Source organism: Synchiropus splendidus, chromosome 9, assembly GCF_027744825.2.
Source record: "Synchiropus splendidus isolate RoL2022-P1 chromosome 9, RoL_Sspl_1.0, whole genome shotgun sequence".
Taxonomy (NCBI): Eukaryota; Metazoa; Chordata; class Actinopteri; order Syngnathiformes; family Callionymidae; genus Synchiropus; species Synchiropus splendidus.
In genome coordinates, this window is record NC_071342.1 from 17,491,010 (window position 1) to 17,509,506 (window position 18,497).

At 47.8% G+C, this 18,497-nt stretch overlaps 2 protein-coding genes across 5 annotated transcripts in view; one reads left to right on the forward strand and one right to left on the reverse strand.

Annotated features, from left to right (window-relative positions):
• jag1b (jagged canonical Notch ligand 1b) overlaps positions 1-7,353 on the forward strand; it is a 28,547-nt gene extending 21,194 nt beyond the window's left edge. Inside the window, exons 20-26 of the mRNA XM_053874496.1 lie at positions 663-748; positions 1,339-1,452; positions 1,525-1,634; positions 3,257-3,496; positions 3,816-3,947; positions 4,016-4,157; positions 5,496-7,353. Of these exons, the coding sequence (XP_053730471.1) occupies positions 663-748; positions 1,339-1,452; positions 1,525-1,634; positions 3,257-3,496; positions 3,816-3,947; positions 4,016-4,157; positions 5,496-5,965 (1,294 nt within the window). The 3' untranslated portion in view covers positions 5,966-7,353. The remainder of the gene's footprint in view (positions 1-662; positions 749-1,338; positions 1,453-1,524; positions 1,635-3,256; positions 3,497-3,815; positions 3,948-4,015; positions 4,158-5,495) is intronic.
• Positions 7,354-8,908: 1,555 nt separating this feature from the next.
• The window catches only part of slx4ip (SLX4 interacting protein), a 32,737-nt gene continuing 23,148 nt past the window's right edge, over positions 8,909-18,497 (reverse strand). For 2 of the 4 annotated variants that reach the window (XM_053874365.1, XM_053874364.1), the window contains exons 7-8: positions 10,332-10,438; positions 8,909-10,257 (exon numbers count right to left, since the gene is read on the reverse strand). In XM_053874365.1, coding sequence (XP_053730340.1) covers positions 9,594-10,257; positions 10,332-10,438 — 771 coding nt within the window. In that variant the 3' untranslated portion in view covers positions 8,909-9,593. The remainder of the gene's footprint in view (positions 10,258-10,331; positions 10,439-18,497) is intronic. The other 2 variants (XM_053874366.1, XM_053874363.1) reach the window with 2 other exon arrangements.

The following is an 18,497-nucleotide window of genomic DNA, read 5'->3' on the forward strand; positions in this document are numbered from 1 at the left end:
TTTGGACAAACAGTCTTGTGCGTTAAACTGTGACGGGAACATTTGTGGAGAAGGTTTCTCTATGGACGGCGCACAAGTGTTCTTCATCAATTACGTTAGTGCTATTTGACTTTCATTGCGACACAGTTGGCGCCGTATTTTTCATGCTCCAGCTCAAGACCGTTTCGTCCCGAATCCAACAATCTGTTTTGCCTTTACCTGAGTCGAAGCTTCCATCATCCACCATTGATTCCTTTACTTATGTTGATTCCTTAAGACAAACAGCTGTTTAAGGGGCCAAAACTTGAGGTCCATACAAAATCTATGTTTGTCCGTGTTAATTTTTGGAGGCTAAATTTATCGGCCACATCTCTGTTTTGAGTCAAAATACAAAGGTTGCCCTCCCTCAACACTAGCTATGACTCATAACTCCAGAATGTTGTCCCCATCCATTTCTGTATATGAAGCTCTAATCTATAAATAGGACGCCTCAAAGCCTTTGATCTTAGTGGGTCACCACCGCGGTGTGTTTTGTACGTGGTCTAGTTTTACTCTTATTCATTTCAAGCTTTTTCAAGCCTTGCAAAATTGCTTTACGGGTCAGATTTGGTCCCCCAGGCCCTGAGTTTGACTCATGATGTCCACTGGCTCTTATGTTTGCCCTTTGCTTTACTCTCCTGCAGCTACAACAGTGGAACCTGCGTGGACGGCGACAACTGGTACCGCTGCGAGTGCGCCCCTGGCTTCGCCGGACCGGACTGCCGGATCAGTGAGTACCGAGCCTCCCTCGCCCCGCTCGAGGTGTCAGTCCAAGCAGGGTCTGAGCCAGAGGTTCGCCCTGAAAATGAAAGGTCCCGCCGGCCAATTATCTGGGCATAGAGCGCTTGGCCAGCCCCAGCCATTTTCGGTGTCACTCCGCCAGGACCTGTTGCTGTCCCTGGGGGGAAGCCGGCTTAGCAGGCCAACAGCTAATCAGCCGTGCTCTCTGACACACAGATTACACAGATTGTTTTCCCTCTTAAAGGCTTTCAGATGGCCACATTCTTTCCCATTGCTGAGTCTTTGTTCTGCTAAGTCCAGCCTGTGGCTCCGGCATACCTGCTAATGATGCTGCCTTTAATAAACTACAATAATGTCCCATGCTGATCAAAGACTTTTTCTTTTGTTTTTTTCTTCAAATAAACGCTTAGTCATCGCATTCTCACTTCTCCGTAGAGGTGCATGGATCCCAGGCACTTGATCTTAGACTACTATGTCAGGATTAACAGCCAATTTCAGCACATGTTTGGGGGAGTGGCTCCTCTCTGTATGGCATTCTGGTTTCATCCTGCGGCTCAAAAATGTCTCCTTCTTTCTCAGATATCAACGAGTGCCAATCGTCGCCCTGCTCCTTCGGCTCCACGTGTGTGGATGAGATAAACGGCTATCGATGTTTGTGTCCACCAGACAAGTCGGGACCTCAGTGTCAAGAAGGTAGCATCCGTGTAAAAGTGAGAGCCCGAACCGTCGCAGCGCAGTCCTTCATCCAATTGGTTTTTCCAACAGTTGTCAGAAAGCCGTGCACCGTCAACGGACACGCGGTCCACGACGGGGTCAAGTGGGATGAAGACTGCAACACGTGTCACTGCTTCAACGGCAAAGTCGCGTGCAGCAAGGTGGGTCGCCGCCATCGACCGAGTCGGCGGCGTGTCCGCAGCTCGACAACAACATCAGGCGGCGGGGGCGGAGGCGGGGCTGTGGGAGTGTCGGGTTCTCTTCAGGCTTTGTTTTGGAAAGAAACACTGTGGCAGTGTTGGCAGTCAGATGCCAAGGCAGATCTCCCGCTCGCATGCTGGTACTTTTCATTCCTGTCTGACCTGAGAGGAAACAATGGAGATGATCTGCCCACAGGAGGAAAGGGCCTCAGATAGAAAGCATTGGAGGCGATGAACTGAGATAAGATTTTCAAATCGTACAAAACAAGTCGGCTGCTGAAACAAGACAGAATTAGACGTTGGCGAGCAGTTCCTGCGTTGCTGCTGTGACTTACAGATAATGATACGACATTTCAGTTATTTTTTTCTTTTCTTTTCAGTGTGAAATATATGCGCGTTGTTGGATGCCCTCTGTGTCAAAAACAGCGACACAGTGTTAGCAAAACTGAAATGTTGAGGCAGTTATTGAGGTTTATTCTGGTGGAATTGACTCCTAACACTCTTGAGTTATGCAGTTCGGCTTTTTGTTTCTTGAGATTGAGTATCAAACTATGATGGCTGATCATGTTTGACGTCAGAAGAGAAGCTTTCGCCACATAAGTCATAATAACAGAGACAAAGCGGCTTCAGTTCCATGTTTTCACAACACTTTGTTCCATAAAAGAATGATATCAAAGTATAGGTCAAGTAAACATGACGGCTTGGTCAAATAAGAGGACACGAGTTGTAACTCGTATTCTTATTTTATGGTCTTATTTTATTGTTTTTGTTTTACAGTAGAATGAGCCTATTCCTTATTATTGTGTATTTAAATGGCACTTACTTTGGGTGACTTGACACTATAGTTACGAATGGGGAGCCACAGGGGCCAAGCATTGACCCCTGTGGTTCCTTTCTGAAAATATTTATCGTGTGTTTAAAGAGTAACCGTAGCCACCAGATCGTTGAGGTTGGCTTGTCCATGGAGAATTCATGTGCGTTCAAACGTGTATCCTTTCAGAAAAGCTGTAATTCAAGTGTCTGAAACAGACCTGGGCAAAGTGTGGCCCGGGGGCCATGTGCTGCCCTTTGCCTGTGTTTTTGTGGCCCTCATGAGGTCAGACTAAAGTAAACTGATCATTTTTAGGACTATTTTTTTGTCTTGTTTCTTTCTTAGCATTACTATTTCAACAGTAATTCTCACATGTTCAGGACTAGAATTGCTTTTCGTCTGCGTCGTCTTCGTCGAGTATTTTTTGTTCCTCAAAATACACTGAATGAAAATTGAAAATATATTTTGAAATGATTTTCCTTTTAAAATTTCGTAGATATTTGTGCTATAGTTTTATTGTTATTTATATTCAAATTAAATTGCATATTAAATGGAATATTTTATGCCATATTTGCACTTCTGGTGTAAAATGTAACACCTCACAGAGTCTCAGTCAGTTCCTGAGCCGACTGAACTGGTGTCGGAACTTTAAATCGGCGAGTTAGCGAACACTGCTCAACACATTAGCCTGCTTATTTTTGCTTTCACCTCGTGAGCCGCTTGTGTATCCCGTCAATCCCCCGCCCCTTAATCTCTTGTCGTCTTCCCTCAGATGTGGTGCGGTCCGTCGAAATGCCAGCTGGGGGCAAAAGGTAGAGGCGGCTGTCCGTCAGGCCAGAGCTGCGTCCCCGTCCGGGAGGGTCACTGTTTCGTCAAGCCCTGTTTGGACCAGGGAGAGTGCTGGCGCTCCAACTCGCCGCCGCCCGCCGCCAAATGTCACCCCAGCTCCTGTTACCAGGACAATAGCTGCGCCAACGTCACCTTCACCTTCAACAAGGACACCCTGTCCCGGGTGAGTCTCTCTGCCTCTTCCCACCTGCGTCCGGCTGGAGAATGTTTGGAGATTAATTTCAGGATCACATGGATTTGAGTTAAATCGGGGGCACAGGCGACTCTGTCACCACGCGGGATCATCACTCGCCAGTCGTCTAACAAGCGTGACAGCAGATAGTGACAAGCAAATGAGCCCGCGGTCTTTTATCTAAATAAAGTGGATCACAAGCAGATAGCATGTTGATCCGGCTGCCAAGCTGCCGGCGGCTCCAGCGCTTCCTCCCTCGGCCCCCCCCCGCGGACCTGGTTTCCACTGACGTCGGCGGTCTGTGTTTCAGGGCCTGACGGTGGAGAACGTCTGCAAGCAGCTGCGGCGCTTGTACGTGGTGAAGAATTTCTCCTTGGAGCATTCCGTGTCCATAACCTGCGACCCCTCCTTCTCCGCTAGCAACGAGATCCACGTCTGCATTGTAAGTGTCCTTTCCTCGTGTCTCCACCTGAGACGGGCCGAGTCTCCTCACGCCTGTCCTCTTCATAGTCCACAGACGACCACCGACTGGACCGCAGCCCCGTCAAGGAGCTCACAGACTGGATCGTGGACCTGGTCAGCAAGCGCCACGGCAACAACACCATCCTCAGCTCCGTGGTGGAGGTGCGCGTGCCGAGGCCCGGCAAAACCGGTAGGAACCATGGAAATGTGTCGCCCACCGCAACACAGCCCAGACTCACTCGCACCGACACACCAGGCAGAACTTCAGTAGGATCTGGAGCATGTGTCCGCCATCCATCAAAACGGTGACAGCAGACCGCCGCCGCCGCCAAGTAGAAGCCTAAATGAAGGGCTCAGAGGTCAGACTGCAGCTGCACAAGCAGTTTAATGATTTAGCCGCTGGTGGGTTCAGATGAAGACAACCTCATAAAACAGGCACTTCTCACTGAGCACTACCTGCTTTGGACAGAAATGGATCCAAGACTGTTCACTACAATTGACTTTTTTTCTCCAGCTTGAAGTCTGGTGTCATGAAGGAACCATTCACCTCAAGTGTCTTAGTCAGAGCTTCCAAATGGTCGATAGAATCACCTCCTCCTCCTCTGAGCTGGGATTATTTCATCGGTTCACATCACAATGTCGTGTTTCTTGTTTCACTGAAAACCATCACTTTCTAACTTTACAACCTTTGTCTTTCTTTGCTTCACTGAGTCGAGTCACGACACACAAATACACAGACACACGTTTGAATTTGATCACATTCTTTGTGGATTATACCAGATTAAGGAGAGAGAGTAAAGATTCCTGTGTGTTTTATTCTAATCTTCACGTAGTCAGTGGCTGTGACTGTGTGTGTGGTCTCACAGCTTCACAGAAAAAGTCACCGTTTGGAACAATGAAAAATTTGAGGCCAAAATTCAAAAACGGCTCCAGACACTGGAGGGCAGGATGCATTTATAGCTGCCATTCTTCACCAGGAAACCACAGAGTACAATCTGGGTTTTACTTCTTACTTCAGCAGAGATGTGTGGTTTGTCCTGCCTCCTGCATCACCACCCACTCTCCTCCAACTCTGCACCCATTTTTGGAAGCTTTCTGATTGGTTGTCGACATTTGTAATCCCTGCTTGCACTTTTATTTTACACGACTTTGGATGGTCGAATTGAATCGGACTTGAGACGTAGAAGCTCTCGTGGGCCGCATGGAACGACTCGCCGGGCTGGTTTAGGCCCCCGGGCCTTGAGTTGTGCTACCTATTGTTTTGCAGCCTTCACATAGATTATCGGACAGAAAGCTTTAAGCACCTTGATCCTGCTCCATATTTTGCGCTGAGACGCTGCAGTGTTGCGAGTTCTAATCCCAATCTTACACAATCAGTTTATTTGCTCAAGAGCAGGTTCAATATTTGGCTTATTGCTGCTGCGTTTGTTCAGCTCTGCTGACGCTTACTCTGGGTTTACTGGGGATCTCCTGGATCTCATCCCTCTAATCCCCCCCCCCCCCCCCTCCTCCTCCTCCTCCTCCTCAGATTACCTGGTGCCCCTCCTCAGCTCCATCTTCATCGTCCTGTGGGTCCTGCTGCTGGTCTCCATCCTGCTGTGGTGCATGCGGCGGCGGCGGAAGCAGAGCGGCCACGGCGGCGCGCCGGCCGCCGCCTCCGAGGACAACACCACCAACAACGTGCGCGAGCAGCTCAACCAGATCAAGAACCCCATCGAGAAGCGTGTGAGCCTCACGGTGGCCATCAAAGACTACGAGGACAAGAACTCCATCATAGCCAAAATAAGGACAAACCACCCCGAGGGGGACGAGGACGACAAGGAGCGGCACCTGCAGAAGGGCCTCTTCGCCAAGCAGCCGGCGTACACGCTGGTGGAGCGGGACGAGAAGGCGCCCGGCTCCAACGCCGCCTCCAAACTCCCCAACTGGACTAACAAACAAGACAACAGAGACTTGGAGACAGCAAACAGCATCAACAGGATGGACTACATCGTATAGCAGACAGTTGCCGTGCAACCGAGCCCGACGCCTTCACACCCCGGTGGTGGGTGGACCAGGGGAGCCTGGAGTCTCAGCCCGCAGTGGCTCAGACGCCCCCCTCCCCCTGTTAATTTAAGTTTCGACAAGCTGGCTTACACTGGCAGCGACGGTTGCTCCGGGCGGCTGGAACCACAAGGCGCCGGTCAACATTTCCGCTCTGCGAGTTTCACTCCGATCCGGCGGAGACCCGCGCAGAGCTTCCCTGTCTGGAGAAAGGTGCCTTTTCAGCGTCACTGCAGCAACTGTCCAGAAAGATTGACTTTATTATTTATTTTTATTTTGTGGAGCGGGCGGGGAGGAGGAGGGGGCGGGGGGGTGGATGTCAGCGGTCGCTGCCAATATGAAGAATTTATGTGTCAATGTAGAGCCTGTAGATATGTACATTTTTTTTATTAATCATTGTGTATATTTGATTTATTAACTTAATAATCAAGAGCCTTAAGATATCATTCCGTTTTATTTATATGTTCTGTCTAGTTTGAAGGTTTGGATCGAGTGGATCTTTCACTTTCTACAAAAGCCACATTTCACTTCAAGTCGGCAAGAACGGGCGCTTTTTGTTTGGTTTTTTCGGGCCCCGAGTACGTTTTAAGTTCATTTCCACGCCTTTTACATTTCACGACTTGTCGCTGGGACCTGGACGGAGAGCGAGCGCCGCGAGCGCTGGAGACGGAGGCAGACATATTGCTTGCCTCCCCTGGATTTATACTTAAGGGAACAAAAAAAACAAAAATCCTTCGTCAGACGGACCCAACGACGCATTTCAGAGATTGTTCGGCTCCTTTGACTTCACGCCGGAGTTTGTTAGTCGGCGAGTACTTGACCATCAGGGGGCGATGGGGACCCCAAACACTGCCTTGCTCGACCAGTCTGCTTCGTTTCTGTGCACATTTCTTTCAAAACAACAACAAAAAAAAGAGGCTCTTACCGACAAACATGTTTTATCTCATCTGTTAACCCTTTGAGATCATGGCAACATTTTGTCCCGTTTCGTTTTTGAGGTTATGAACTTGAGAATTATTTGTTGATCTGGCAATATATTTTTGAAAGTCATATTTATTAAATATTTTGTATGAAAAGAGAATTAAAGTTGTCTTTGTTCTGAAAGCGGTGTGGCAAGCTGGTCTGTGGCCCAAACGTCCTCAGAGCTCACGACAGTGAGACGCCTTTGTACCCAGTCATTCCTGAAGACAAAAATACCTCCACATGATCCTCACAATGTCCTCCTTGTTGGTGTGTTCAAGAGGCGGGTTTAGCCCGAACCTCTCAGCCTGACAGGCTTCGGATGCTTTGTGAGGAGATGAACTCGTGTAAACATCTTCACTTAAGAGTTGTCTGTTTATGGGGATTAAAGTAAGACCAGAGATTAGAACGCCTCCTGACAGTCACTGTAGAGCACCTGAGCGGTCTCTCTGCTCCAGATCATCACATCACATTACACCTCAAATCTGAGAGATGAGGTCATGGATCAGAGGAACCTTCCGAAGTGTCAGACGAGGGTTAAATACCATGGACGAAATGTCTCGATGGTCTGTGACATGGACAGCCAGCAAACAACCTCATGCATTTGAAACCCAGATTCCCTCATTTTACAGTGAAATTGTATCACTCCGGTCATCAGACATGGAACACAAGTGTCCCTGGACGGTGAGGGTGGACTCGGGTGATGGGGGGGAGGGTCAATCGAGTCAATTCCGAGCACGTCTCGATTGGTTTCTGCCCTTTAATCCCCCACAGGCCTGGATACCAGTCAGCAAAATGACATGAAGCGAAAAGTCCCGGACTCGGCTGTAGTTCTGAGATTTTCTTGTACAGTTGTCGTAAAAGTACTTTCTGAACTCAACGTGCAAAAGTCATTTTACTTTAAAAGTCAAAGAGTCACCACCCACCTCACTAATATTCCTTTATCCATCTACATTTTCTGCTGTCTATAGCAACAGTCATACATATATAACAGTCATGCTTTTTTTAAAAACTTTTATTTTATTATTTTAACTTTTTTCTACATTTTAGTATGTTTAAGTTCAAGTTTAGCATCTTTGATACATATGTGATAAAAAGAAAAGTCCCTATAAGCACACTACCACATAAACATAGAAACACAAAACATAAAATTTGCAACAAAAATACAGTAAAAGAAAAGAAAGTTTTTATACATAACGTCCTCCACAACATATTACGTACGTATGACGAAGAGGTATTAGCAAGTTTCTCCAGTGTCCATTGAAGAAGTCTCAAAGTCTCTGTGAACAGCTCAACTTTCAGTCGAGTATTTTAAGATGGTCGCACTATTTTCCCATAATTTTGACAGTGATAGAAAGAGGTTATCAGACTAAAGTGGAAGACGACAAAGGTGGAAAAAATGAGGAAAAACTATCAAGGTAGGTGAAAACTACCTTTTATACGTCGACTGTGACGCTCTTACTCAAACATTACCTGGATTGTGAGTTTTAGAGTCAGCAGTTAGGTTAGTCTGGGACTGGAACGCATGTAGTTGACTTGCTATTATACCCACACACATGTTCCCTCCACATTTGTGTAAATGCCTTCAGTTTGACACAGAGGATTTACAGTATTGACTTTGAACTCGTGCATTTACAAGGCTGGAGTTCTCAGTTTGCCCTTTATTCCAGTGAGTCATTCCCAAACTTGTATTCTTCACAATGACAGACGGAGTAGACTGACTGGAGTTCGGGTCGGCAGGGACTTGAACCCGCTACGTCGACACTTACACGGCTCCAAACATAAACACTTCATCTGTGGTGACTCAGAAAGTGGTGAAAGTGGATCGTAAATAAAGTGGCACGATGACTCAACCTCAGCTCGGTACTGACCACTGCAGAAGTGAGGCACGGTCAGTCTTCACGTTAAAGCAGACCTGTGTGAGCACTGAGGTCCGAGGAACAATGGGGAGCTTTCACAAGAGTCAAAACAAAACAACAGTGTTCAAATTAAACAGTTTAATTCATAAAACAGCAGAGTACAACATGAGCTGACATGACGTCATGAAACAACAGACTGAAAGATTCGCTCCACTGCAGATCTGGCTCCGACAGCCGTTGACAGAAGGTTTGAAAAAGATGCTATCGCTAATCGACGTCAGTGACTCAGCGAAATATGTGACACATCTGGGTGAGCGGGGCTCAGGAGCCAGCAACTAGTGGATGAATGAACTGGGGGAAAATAACGGCTGCGATGGAGCAGCGATCCATCAGGGAAGTGCAGCGGCGTCCAACACGGAGGAGCCAGTGGTCCAGCGGCGTGACGCGGCGCCCGGCTCCTGCCTGTCTGAAACCCCCCCTCCATCTTTAACACAAAGGCGAATCGAAACCCCAATTAAAGGTTTTTCTCAGTCGGATTTGCGAGCCTCTCTTGACCGCCGCCACTTATGGGTGGAGGCGAACTCTGCTTCAAGTATTTGACAGACGCTCATGCATCAATTATGTGTTGAACATTCGATCCGTGCTGGTGCCGGCGGAGCAGGCGCTGTAGTAACACGTGATGGGCGACTGCGTGGGGTGAAACGCCAGGCCTTTGCAGCGGTATCATCTCTATCTTCTTGGCGTCAGGCATCTGGATCGTCCCCTCAGGACCTCTTCTGTCGTCGTAATCTGGAGGTCCGGGGCGCGTTCTCGCTGGCCTCCGCTGCCACTGCGGGTCTGGAAGCAATAGAGGCGGCGGAGGATGCGAGCTTGACAGATAGGCCCCTCAGACTTGCGGCCGGCCTGTTTTGGTTTGTCTGCGCCGTGTTATTGCTTGTGAGGGGGAGCAGCCTCTGGGCCCGTTTCCCTGAAGTAAGCAGCTCCACTTCCAGTGTGGTTTCCTTGCACTGGGAGACTGGGAAAGCCTTGGACTCTGCCCGGTCTGGAGGACGAGGCGTCGGGGAAGGAGGGTCACGCCCGCTGGCGTGAGGCGGGAGTGTGGGGTTGGTCATTCCCAGGCATTTCTTCTTGGCTCTCTGCCGATGAGGATCCTCACTCGAGCTGCTTGACTTAGAATTTCGGCTTTTCCTGGACGCTGGGCTGACCGTCTGTGCGAGGGGTTCCGCTGGGGCCCCATCTGGGCTGCTGGAAGGCTGCGTCGGCGTGGGATGTCGAGGGCCCGGGTCCTGATTCTGGACCTCCGTCTCTGGAAAGCTTCCCCCTGACTGACTTGTGTGTTCCCCCTTTATCAAACAGACTCTCGGGTCAATGTTCTGCTCCTGCAAACTGGAACCAGGAGACTCACGCTGGACACGGGCTTGTTTGGCTCTGAAGGGGGGGGGGAAGAGAGAGGAAATGAGGGGATGCAGGGGTGTCTCGGATGGTTTCGGAAACATCCTTACAGCTTCTGCAGCACAGTCTTCTTTGTTTGTGTGAGGACGGTTGATGGCTCTTGGTTTTCGCCCACTTCGGAAAAATACTCAGATCTGCTTTTCTCACAAGGAACCGCCTGGAACAGAGTTAGAGTGGACAAAATTGAACTCCAAAAGATGCATTTAATGACACTGTGTCGTCCATCCAGCCCAGAGGTGGGCAGTTAAATTTCCTAAAGGGCCACATTAGAAACTGCAACTGTTGTGAGGGGCCGCCATGCCAAAAGAAAGACAGCGATGACCACAAGACATGACGGAAAAATATCCAAAATATATACTTAAATAACAAAACAAGAACAAAATAGATGTAAAAAGATTAAATGTAAGTAAGGATATTAAAAAGTGTAAATATGCCATGAAACCTATTGAAATATTTAATCTTATAGGCATTTAATTTGAATATAAATCAACATAACTATGGACCAGGCATTCAAGATAAAAAGGTTATTTATTCCAAAATATATTTTCAATATTCCTTCAATGTATTTTGAGGAACATGAAAAACACACAAAAATGGCCACTGAAAACAAGAACACGCTATAAGTGGTGGCGATGACTAAAAGAGAAAGAACCAAAAAAAAAGGCAGAAAATTACAACATAACAGTTAAAATACAGGCATCGGGCCACATATGGCCCCCGTACCGCACTTTGCCCAGGTCTGATCTAGCCTCTTGTTAAGGCCCAGTTCGTATGGGGTCGGTCGTAATCTTTAGTACAGTGTTTGACCCGCGTTTTCAGTGGAAGTGTGACTTGTTGAAACCTAGTCCCAGAGCGGGCAGATGCTAGACGCCAAACTCACTTCACAACAACAATGGTGGAAAGAGAAGAGCCTTTGCCTTATAGGAACAAGTAGCATCAACTCTTCAGTCCTTCTGAATGAGCATCCAACAGGTGTCTCTCACGATAGTGAAAGCATACTCATGGATGTACCACTGAGAAAACAGAGAAGGCAGTGGCTAACACGATACCTGGAGCTGTACCAGAAAACAGTTTTACCACCTTGTAGAAAAACTGGCTTGTGGGCAATGATGGAGCTGTAGCACGTGACCTGCACCAATGCCTCTGCAGTTCACATTCCACTCGCTATGTTCGCGCTCTTGTACGCGGTGGAGAAGCTCCATAATGCAAAAGTAACAGTATTTTTTTTTTTTTTTTACAAACGTGACACACACCAGGCCAGAATGTGTTCCATCCGGACAAAAGATCAGACGGGAAGGGCGTCACTTCTTAACCGCTGCTGTCTCACAGAGCGGCACCAAAAGTTCAGTCATGAATGTGAATCACTCGGAAACAACCGCAACGTTCTCACGTTCGAAACACAGGCTCAGCGTTGGCTCCACCTGCTTCCCTTTTCGTCCCCTCACACGCCGACCCCTGGCTCCATTAAACAGTGATAGATGTGCAACCCGGGTGGCAGAGAGGATCGTTCCTCCGACAAAGTCCAACCAAACCACCTCAAAGGCTTCAGCAAATAATCGCAGGGATCCCGCTGCGTGATGAGCCGCACGTTGCGAAGCGATGCTCGCAGCCCGGGGCGGAATTACTAAACGCTGGAACCATGTTGACAAGTTACAACAGCGATAAATCCCATTAATAGCATAATGGAGCGAGGCAGAGGGGAAAACACTTGAGAGCACTGTTGCTGTAAAGCAAAGTCAGGGTGAAACGCCGGCGGATACGAGACTCACCGGGACAGTAGCGTTGCTTAAAACCTGCCGACTCGCCACGCAGCTGGAGCTATCAAGGTTTGCTTAAGCGTTCATAAAAACGTCAGGCGACCTCTTTTAATCTCTTCGCGGGAGTTGTATGAATGAATGAAACGATATAAAATTGTCAAGGGCCCTTAAGGGCCAGATGACAGATGGAGGCCAGGATTGGCTCTCACCAACGTCTGCCCTCAACAGGCCACTAATGAAAGGTAATGACCGGTCTTCCCCCACTGAGCCTGAACAGACTCCGCAGCGGCAGCCGCAGTGGGCTTGCGGTAAATCCAGCAGATCCAAAAGGTTGAAGCCGTCAATTTATCGTAAATAACTTGCATCAATAACGGCTCTGGTTCCCCAGTTAATCCTGATAAAGTTGGCCGTAGAACACTGTAAACACACGGTTGACTGTCGTCACGTCCACAGCACAGTAAATCTGGAAAATGTCTTGCTTTGATTCCAGCGACTGCAACATTCTAGTCCAGGTCAGTGGAGTCGACATCTTCTTGTTGGTCTCCTTTGTACGTTTCTTTGGTAGATCGAGGAGGGGAATAAGGGGAATTAAGTGCGATCTTTCATCATTCTACAGATGAGAAACCCCTCCATAAAGTATCGCCCAGTAAAGAACATCGGGTTTGGTGTCTTTCTTCACTTACTCCACACAGCGACGGTGCGGCTCACGGCCTGCGTGGCTGTAATAACTATGGTGGGTAGGTGAGTGGCGGTGTATTTTTAGGGAAGTGAGTGAAGAACAGCACACGGTGCAGGTGCCACCAGAGCAGGAGCTCCGCTAGTGTCCATATCAATATACCGCAGACAGGACGATACACATCAGCTGGTATGGACCGACAAGGAAGTGGGACTTTTGCCGCTGTTAGTTGAACTCACAAGTGTGTGAGTTTAGAAGTCCAGCCAGAAGCCGACGCAGCAGATGCCATCAAATCGAAAGCCTCTTCCCAGTAGAGCATGGTGCCTTGGCCTCTACAGTCAGCAAGAACAGGCATTGGACGGACTATCTCTTGAGCGTGAGAACCTGTGACGGTGGTGCGGTCCTGTCGCAGCGAGGCGCTTCGACAGGACTGAATCATTTTCTAGTGAACTCCAAGGAAGCACATTATCTAAAAGGTATGAATCACTGGAGTTCTGAGGTGAGCTAAGTGTCACCAAACAAGGCACGGCGGAAGCGTTTGAATGGAAACAGTGTCTGAGGTAGAGCGCGTTGGCCGCGGTATTGCCCTGGTGAGGCTGTGCAGGAGGGAATAAAAGGACCAGACGGAGGGAGGGGGGAAACCAAAGGGCCGCCACAGAGCGGTGGGCGGAGACGACAAGAGGCCACTGACGAGATAACACAGAATGAATACGAAAAAGCGAACGTGTTTATAGGGGCATGCAACAAAAGAAGGGGCAACCTCCCCCCCACTTAGAGTCCAAACACCTGACATCCACAGTCTCTCCCACAATCGCAAGAATCCTCACACAGGAAGTTCTCCACAGGCCGCCCTTTGTGTCGAGGCAGTCATGCTAGCGTGTGGGCAGGAGCTCTGTGTTTACGCCGTTATAGCGCTGAGCAACAGCTAAGCTTCGGATTTATGACAATGACACACACACACAAGCAGGCTCTCGCCCACGCACTCGGGCGCACCGCCCCAACAACAACAATGCTGAGAGAGAAGTGGGTGCCGTCATTTGCATCGTAATGCCTTGATATGTATCCTCGTCCGCTTCGTATGAATAAATGCTGTTTGAAAATCCACTTGAAAGAAAAACCAACACGAAGCCGACGGGACACTGCTCTGGGAAACTTCAGTGCGTTTCTGTTCTGGCCGGCTCCACTTCAAACGCAAACTGTGCAAGAAAGTTGAGCAAAGTAAGGAGGATGAGAAGAGGAAGACGACAGTTATATATATATATATATATATGTGTGTATAGACTGGGAATGGAATTGATAGAAAGTTATATGCAAAGACGATGATGATGGATTGATGACTCACCAGGGGACTTGTGGGGTTTGGATGTTCTGTACACAATGACTGAATAGAGAGAGATAGAGGAGGGAGGAGGAGGAGGGAGACTTTATAAATATCACATGATGTGTGCAGCTAAACATCAAGTGTTGTGTGGGAACTAAGGTGGCCTACTTCGGCGCAGAATTATGCAAACTCACTAAAGCTGGGCAACTTTCCAGCTCCAGAACGGAGCGAATGCGGTGAATAAGAAGCCGTTGTGTCCGCAACCCGGGTTGTATCTGCCAGACAGTCTGCCCACCCACGCCTGAGAGGGGAAATCAGCGTAAACAAATAATGGCAACAAGAGCATTGTTCTGACCTGCCGACAAATTTTGGCTTTGAGCTTGTGCCATTCAAACCGGATGTGTTTAAAATTGAGCAAGTGGGAGTGTTTCTATATATTTGGCTTTGTCATGGATACGTGAGGATGACGGTAAAATATCATCAAAGCCAATGAAGGCACTTAAAGGTCATTTACAGCTCAGTCTTCTGAAGGACTACTCTTCCGTTTGTTGACTTTCTCTCGTATCGCACGTTAGCGAGCCAAATGCTTGACCGTGTCCGACAACATGAACAATACAACATGTATGTACTACAGTATGTTTTTATTTCTTCTTAACAAACAACAGTCAGCTAGCATCCAGGCTAACGTTAGCATCCTCACACCTCTAACAGATCTATCAGCCGGCTTCGGCTCCGCCCGTTTCTTCTCCGTTGGTTCACCAAACCAAGTGAGATTAACAGCGCTGATGCAAGAGGTTGCAAAAACGTTAGACCTGGCATTTCCAAAACGTCTCCAACACTGGATATGGAGGAAACAAAACACACCACGGCAGCCAATGACACGTCATGCAGTGTTGTCCCAATTCTTAGGGACGTCAATCACTATACTTCGTCGTCGGAGGGCACGTCATAGTGGAGGGCACTCAGAACCAAGTGCTAGTGTTAAGTGTTAGGTGTTAGGGTGAGAAATGGGACACAGTCCTAGAATCCCCTTCCAGCCGTCCTGTAGGAATCACAAGGCGTTCCCAGGTCAACCAAGAGATATCATCTCTCCAGTGTGTTCCGGGTCTGTCCCAGAGCCCCTTTCCAGCAGGACATACCCGGAATACTTCACTCGGAAGGTGTCAGGAGACACCAATCATTTATCCTCTGGCAAGGCCACCTCTCCAGGATGACCCAACTCCTTAACCCCCAGCTCACATCCATCAGCTCGAAAAAGTCCCACGATCCAGAGCAGAACCTCTCTCCAGTTCACTTGACCCAAAGTGGACTGCAGCCACATGCTAATTGGAGCACTATGGGCGTTTAAAGGGAACGCTAAACCAGCAAAAGGCATTTCAGGGAGTGCAACCCATGTCCCTGCTCTTCATGAGATCACTCCTCCTTCCTCGTCGAGAGAAGGATTGAATGATGCAACGCCTGGTTCATTGAGGTCAAATACAGAAAAGGGAGTCATCTGTGGCTTTGCCCATAAGTTAGCACATCACTCAACCTACCTCAGCCACCACTTATACCAGTATTGCACGCCCCAATCTCGCTAGCAACTTTTGCGTAAAGTTCACGTGATCACCACCGATCCACGCGTATCTTATTCTCCGATTGTAATGTTTAAGAATCTCACTATTAAGAATGTCAAATTCAAAACCTTCCTATACAGTATGTTTTAGGGAACAACTGTTCGTCAATGATGTTGCCTGTAACCTAAAAACCCAAAGCGCAGTCCTGCAGAGGTGGGGCTATTTAAACCAAAGGTTCACGAAAAAAAAAGACAATGGGAAGATTTTCTTTCCCTTGACCTCTCCTCATTCGGGTCGCGCATAAAAAAGTCGCTCCTATTGTGAGCCAGCGCCGGCGTGGAGAAGGGCAGCATGGGAAGGAAGAGCAAGTGTTTATAATTGCGGCCGTTGTTTTCTGGTCAGGCGCAGAGTGGGCAGCTGAGGTGAGCGCCGTGCTGGGCTGCAGAAGTTTGGATCAAAGGCAGAGCAGATGTGTTTCCAGTCCCTCGCGCCCCCCCTCCACCAGAAGAGTGTTTACTCATGACCTCAGCACGCCTCTGTTCTTAGCGGCTCGCACCAGCGCTTTCCCAAGTGACCAGAGCCTCTCTCCGCCCCGGCCCAGGACCTCAAGCAGACATTAGGTGTCGGATCAGCTTGTCAGAAGAGAGGCGATTCATTCTCGGGAAGAAAGAGCGGGCAGTTAACAGCTCATCCTAATCCTGGCTACGGGGGTGTATCCTCCATGTTCAGTCATTCTTCAGGGATCTGAGCTGTCGACTGTTTAAGTCAAGAATGTGCCTGTGCATGTTTGTTGATCCTGTTGCAGGGATGATGCGGCCAGCTTAAGCAAACAGGGCATATTTCCTCACTGGCAGTCGGCTGGGTAAAGGGCGAGGGGCGTGCCCAGCGTACTGCGTTCACCACAGGAGGCACGTCGCCTCCCACACGTAAATTGTTGTTTTTCTGCTGCAGTTTAAGGATTTTATCAGCCCCACCATCAAAGAGCTCAGAGGAAACCAGTAATCCAGTTTTCATAACACTAGACTGAACAAGCCATTCACTCCAAATTACTACTGAGACCAAGACATTCAAGAAATCCTTTATACCAAAGTGTTTATCGGAAACACAGACACAGAGTTAGACACAAACAATAGACTTCCTCTGTGGCTATAGAGCATCACATGGAGGGAAGAGTTGACTCCCGCGCTCCTTTTTGTCCATTTCAAGACACCAAGAAAAGATGTCTGGAGATATCGTCATAAAATTGTAGTGGCCAACGGCTTCAGTTCGTCAGGCAAACTTAAGTTATCACGCCATCAAGCTATCGGGCCGCAACTCTGGTAAGCAAAGTAGGGCCTCATGGATACATGCACAGGGCATCAGGAGGGAGCGGGAACATTGAACCACTGTGCCATTGCAGCACCTAAAGAGTTTCACCGTGAAGTGAAGTGAAGTGAGACCGTGAAGTGAAACTCTTTAGGTGTTGAAGTAGTTGAGCGTCTCACAGAAGATGGTCATTGTAAGGTTACAAGCCCCAGTCTTTCATCAAATCCTTTGATCTTTATTCCTGTCCTCATCTCTCAAGCTTTTGATAATAATCCAGAGAACCAAGGAAAAGATCACGCTTCCTTCGTAGGGTTACATTGGAGACAGAGAGATGTTCAAAGGTGTCAATAAGTCTGTGTGGAAAGAAAAAGCTGAAGTTGCTCAGGCATCTTGTCGCCTGAAAGATGAGCTGGCCTAGGACCAAGTCCTCAGATTTCCACCCAGGTGAGGGGAAGTTGAGTTCTCTTGGATTAGTCTGCTGACCTAGTCCATTATCTTTGGACAGATCAACTTCACTGTATCAAAACGGGTTTCTTAAAAACTTAAAATGCCCTCTGTTCAACTTGTATGAAAGAATCACACCACTAAACTCGATCATGAAGGAGAACAAAAAGCTCCTGAGCCAGGCAGTGTGACACGATGAAAGTCAAGCGTGACCCCCGACATGACAAAAAAAAAAGCAAATAAACGGTCCACTGTTGTAAACCAAAAGAAATGTAATTGCCTTAAGACAGTAAAAAAAACTTCTGAAAGAACTTGTATTGTGTTTTTTAACGTAACAAAAAATCTATCCACTATTGAGTTATTGTATCATGGCTACACAGGTGACGCAGCCTGGTGATTCGGCAGTTTTAGAGAGATATCTTCCCGAAAACAAACAAACAACAGATTTTGACCATCAGTCCAGGGTTTCTGCCAAGATTTAAAAAAAAATGTGGCGGAGTCGTCCGCCAAAGACGCTCAGGAAGTGCGTACCTCTGGCAAGGATCTAATCTCACATGACTTTATCAAACACAGGACTCCTTAAAAACATTTGAGAATTGACTGGTCGAGCTCAGACACACAATTTTATTTATTATTTTTTATTTGCTGGAAAAACAAACTGCTGGGGTGAAGGCATCACCACTAACCAATAGACCAGCAGTAACGGAAGCTCTAGCACCAGTTACGAGTGAATGACAACTCTGAAACATCGTCTAAATTTATGTTTTCTTTAGACATTTCTGTATTCCGTATCCTATATGTTCATAACTTTATTCGAGTTATTTTATAGACAGATAGATCACACTTCCTTGGCAGAAGTGATGATGCAGATAAAAACTATTATTATAACAAACCAGAGTCCCTAAAACTGAATGCTCTGGACAAAAGCAGCCCTCGTGAATCTGCCTCCTGGATAACCCTTAACCTAGAACTACCCTTCACTTTGTTCCTCTGAGGTTAATGGTTTCTGCTCAAATACAACTCAGAGTGAATCAAAACAACAAAAACTGAACCCTGAATAGAGGGACTTGTGGTATTTTTAGGCTCATGCTGTCAAGACTTGAGGAATAAAAGACCCCACTTAATCAAATCCCATAAACATTTGATTCACAGTGACA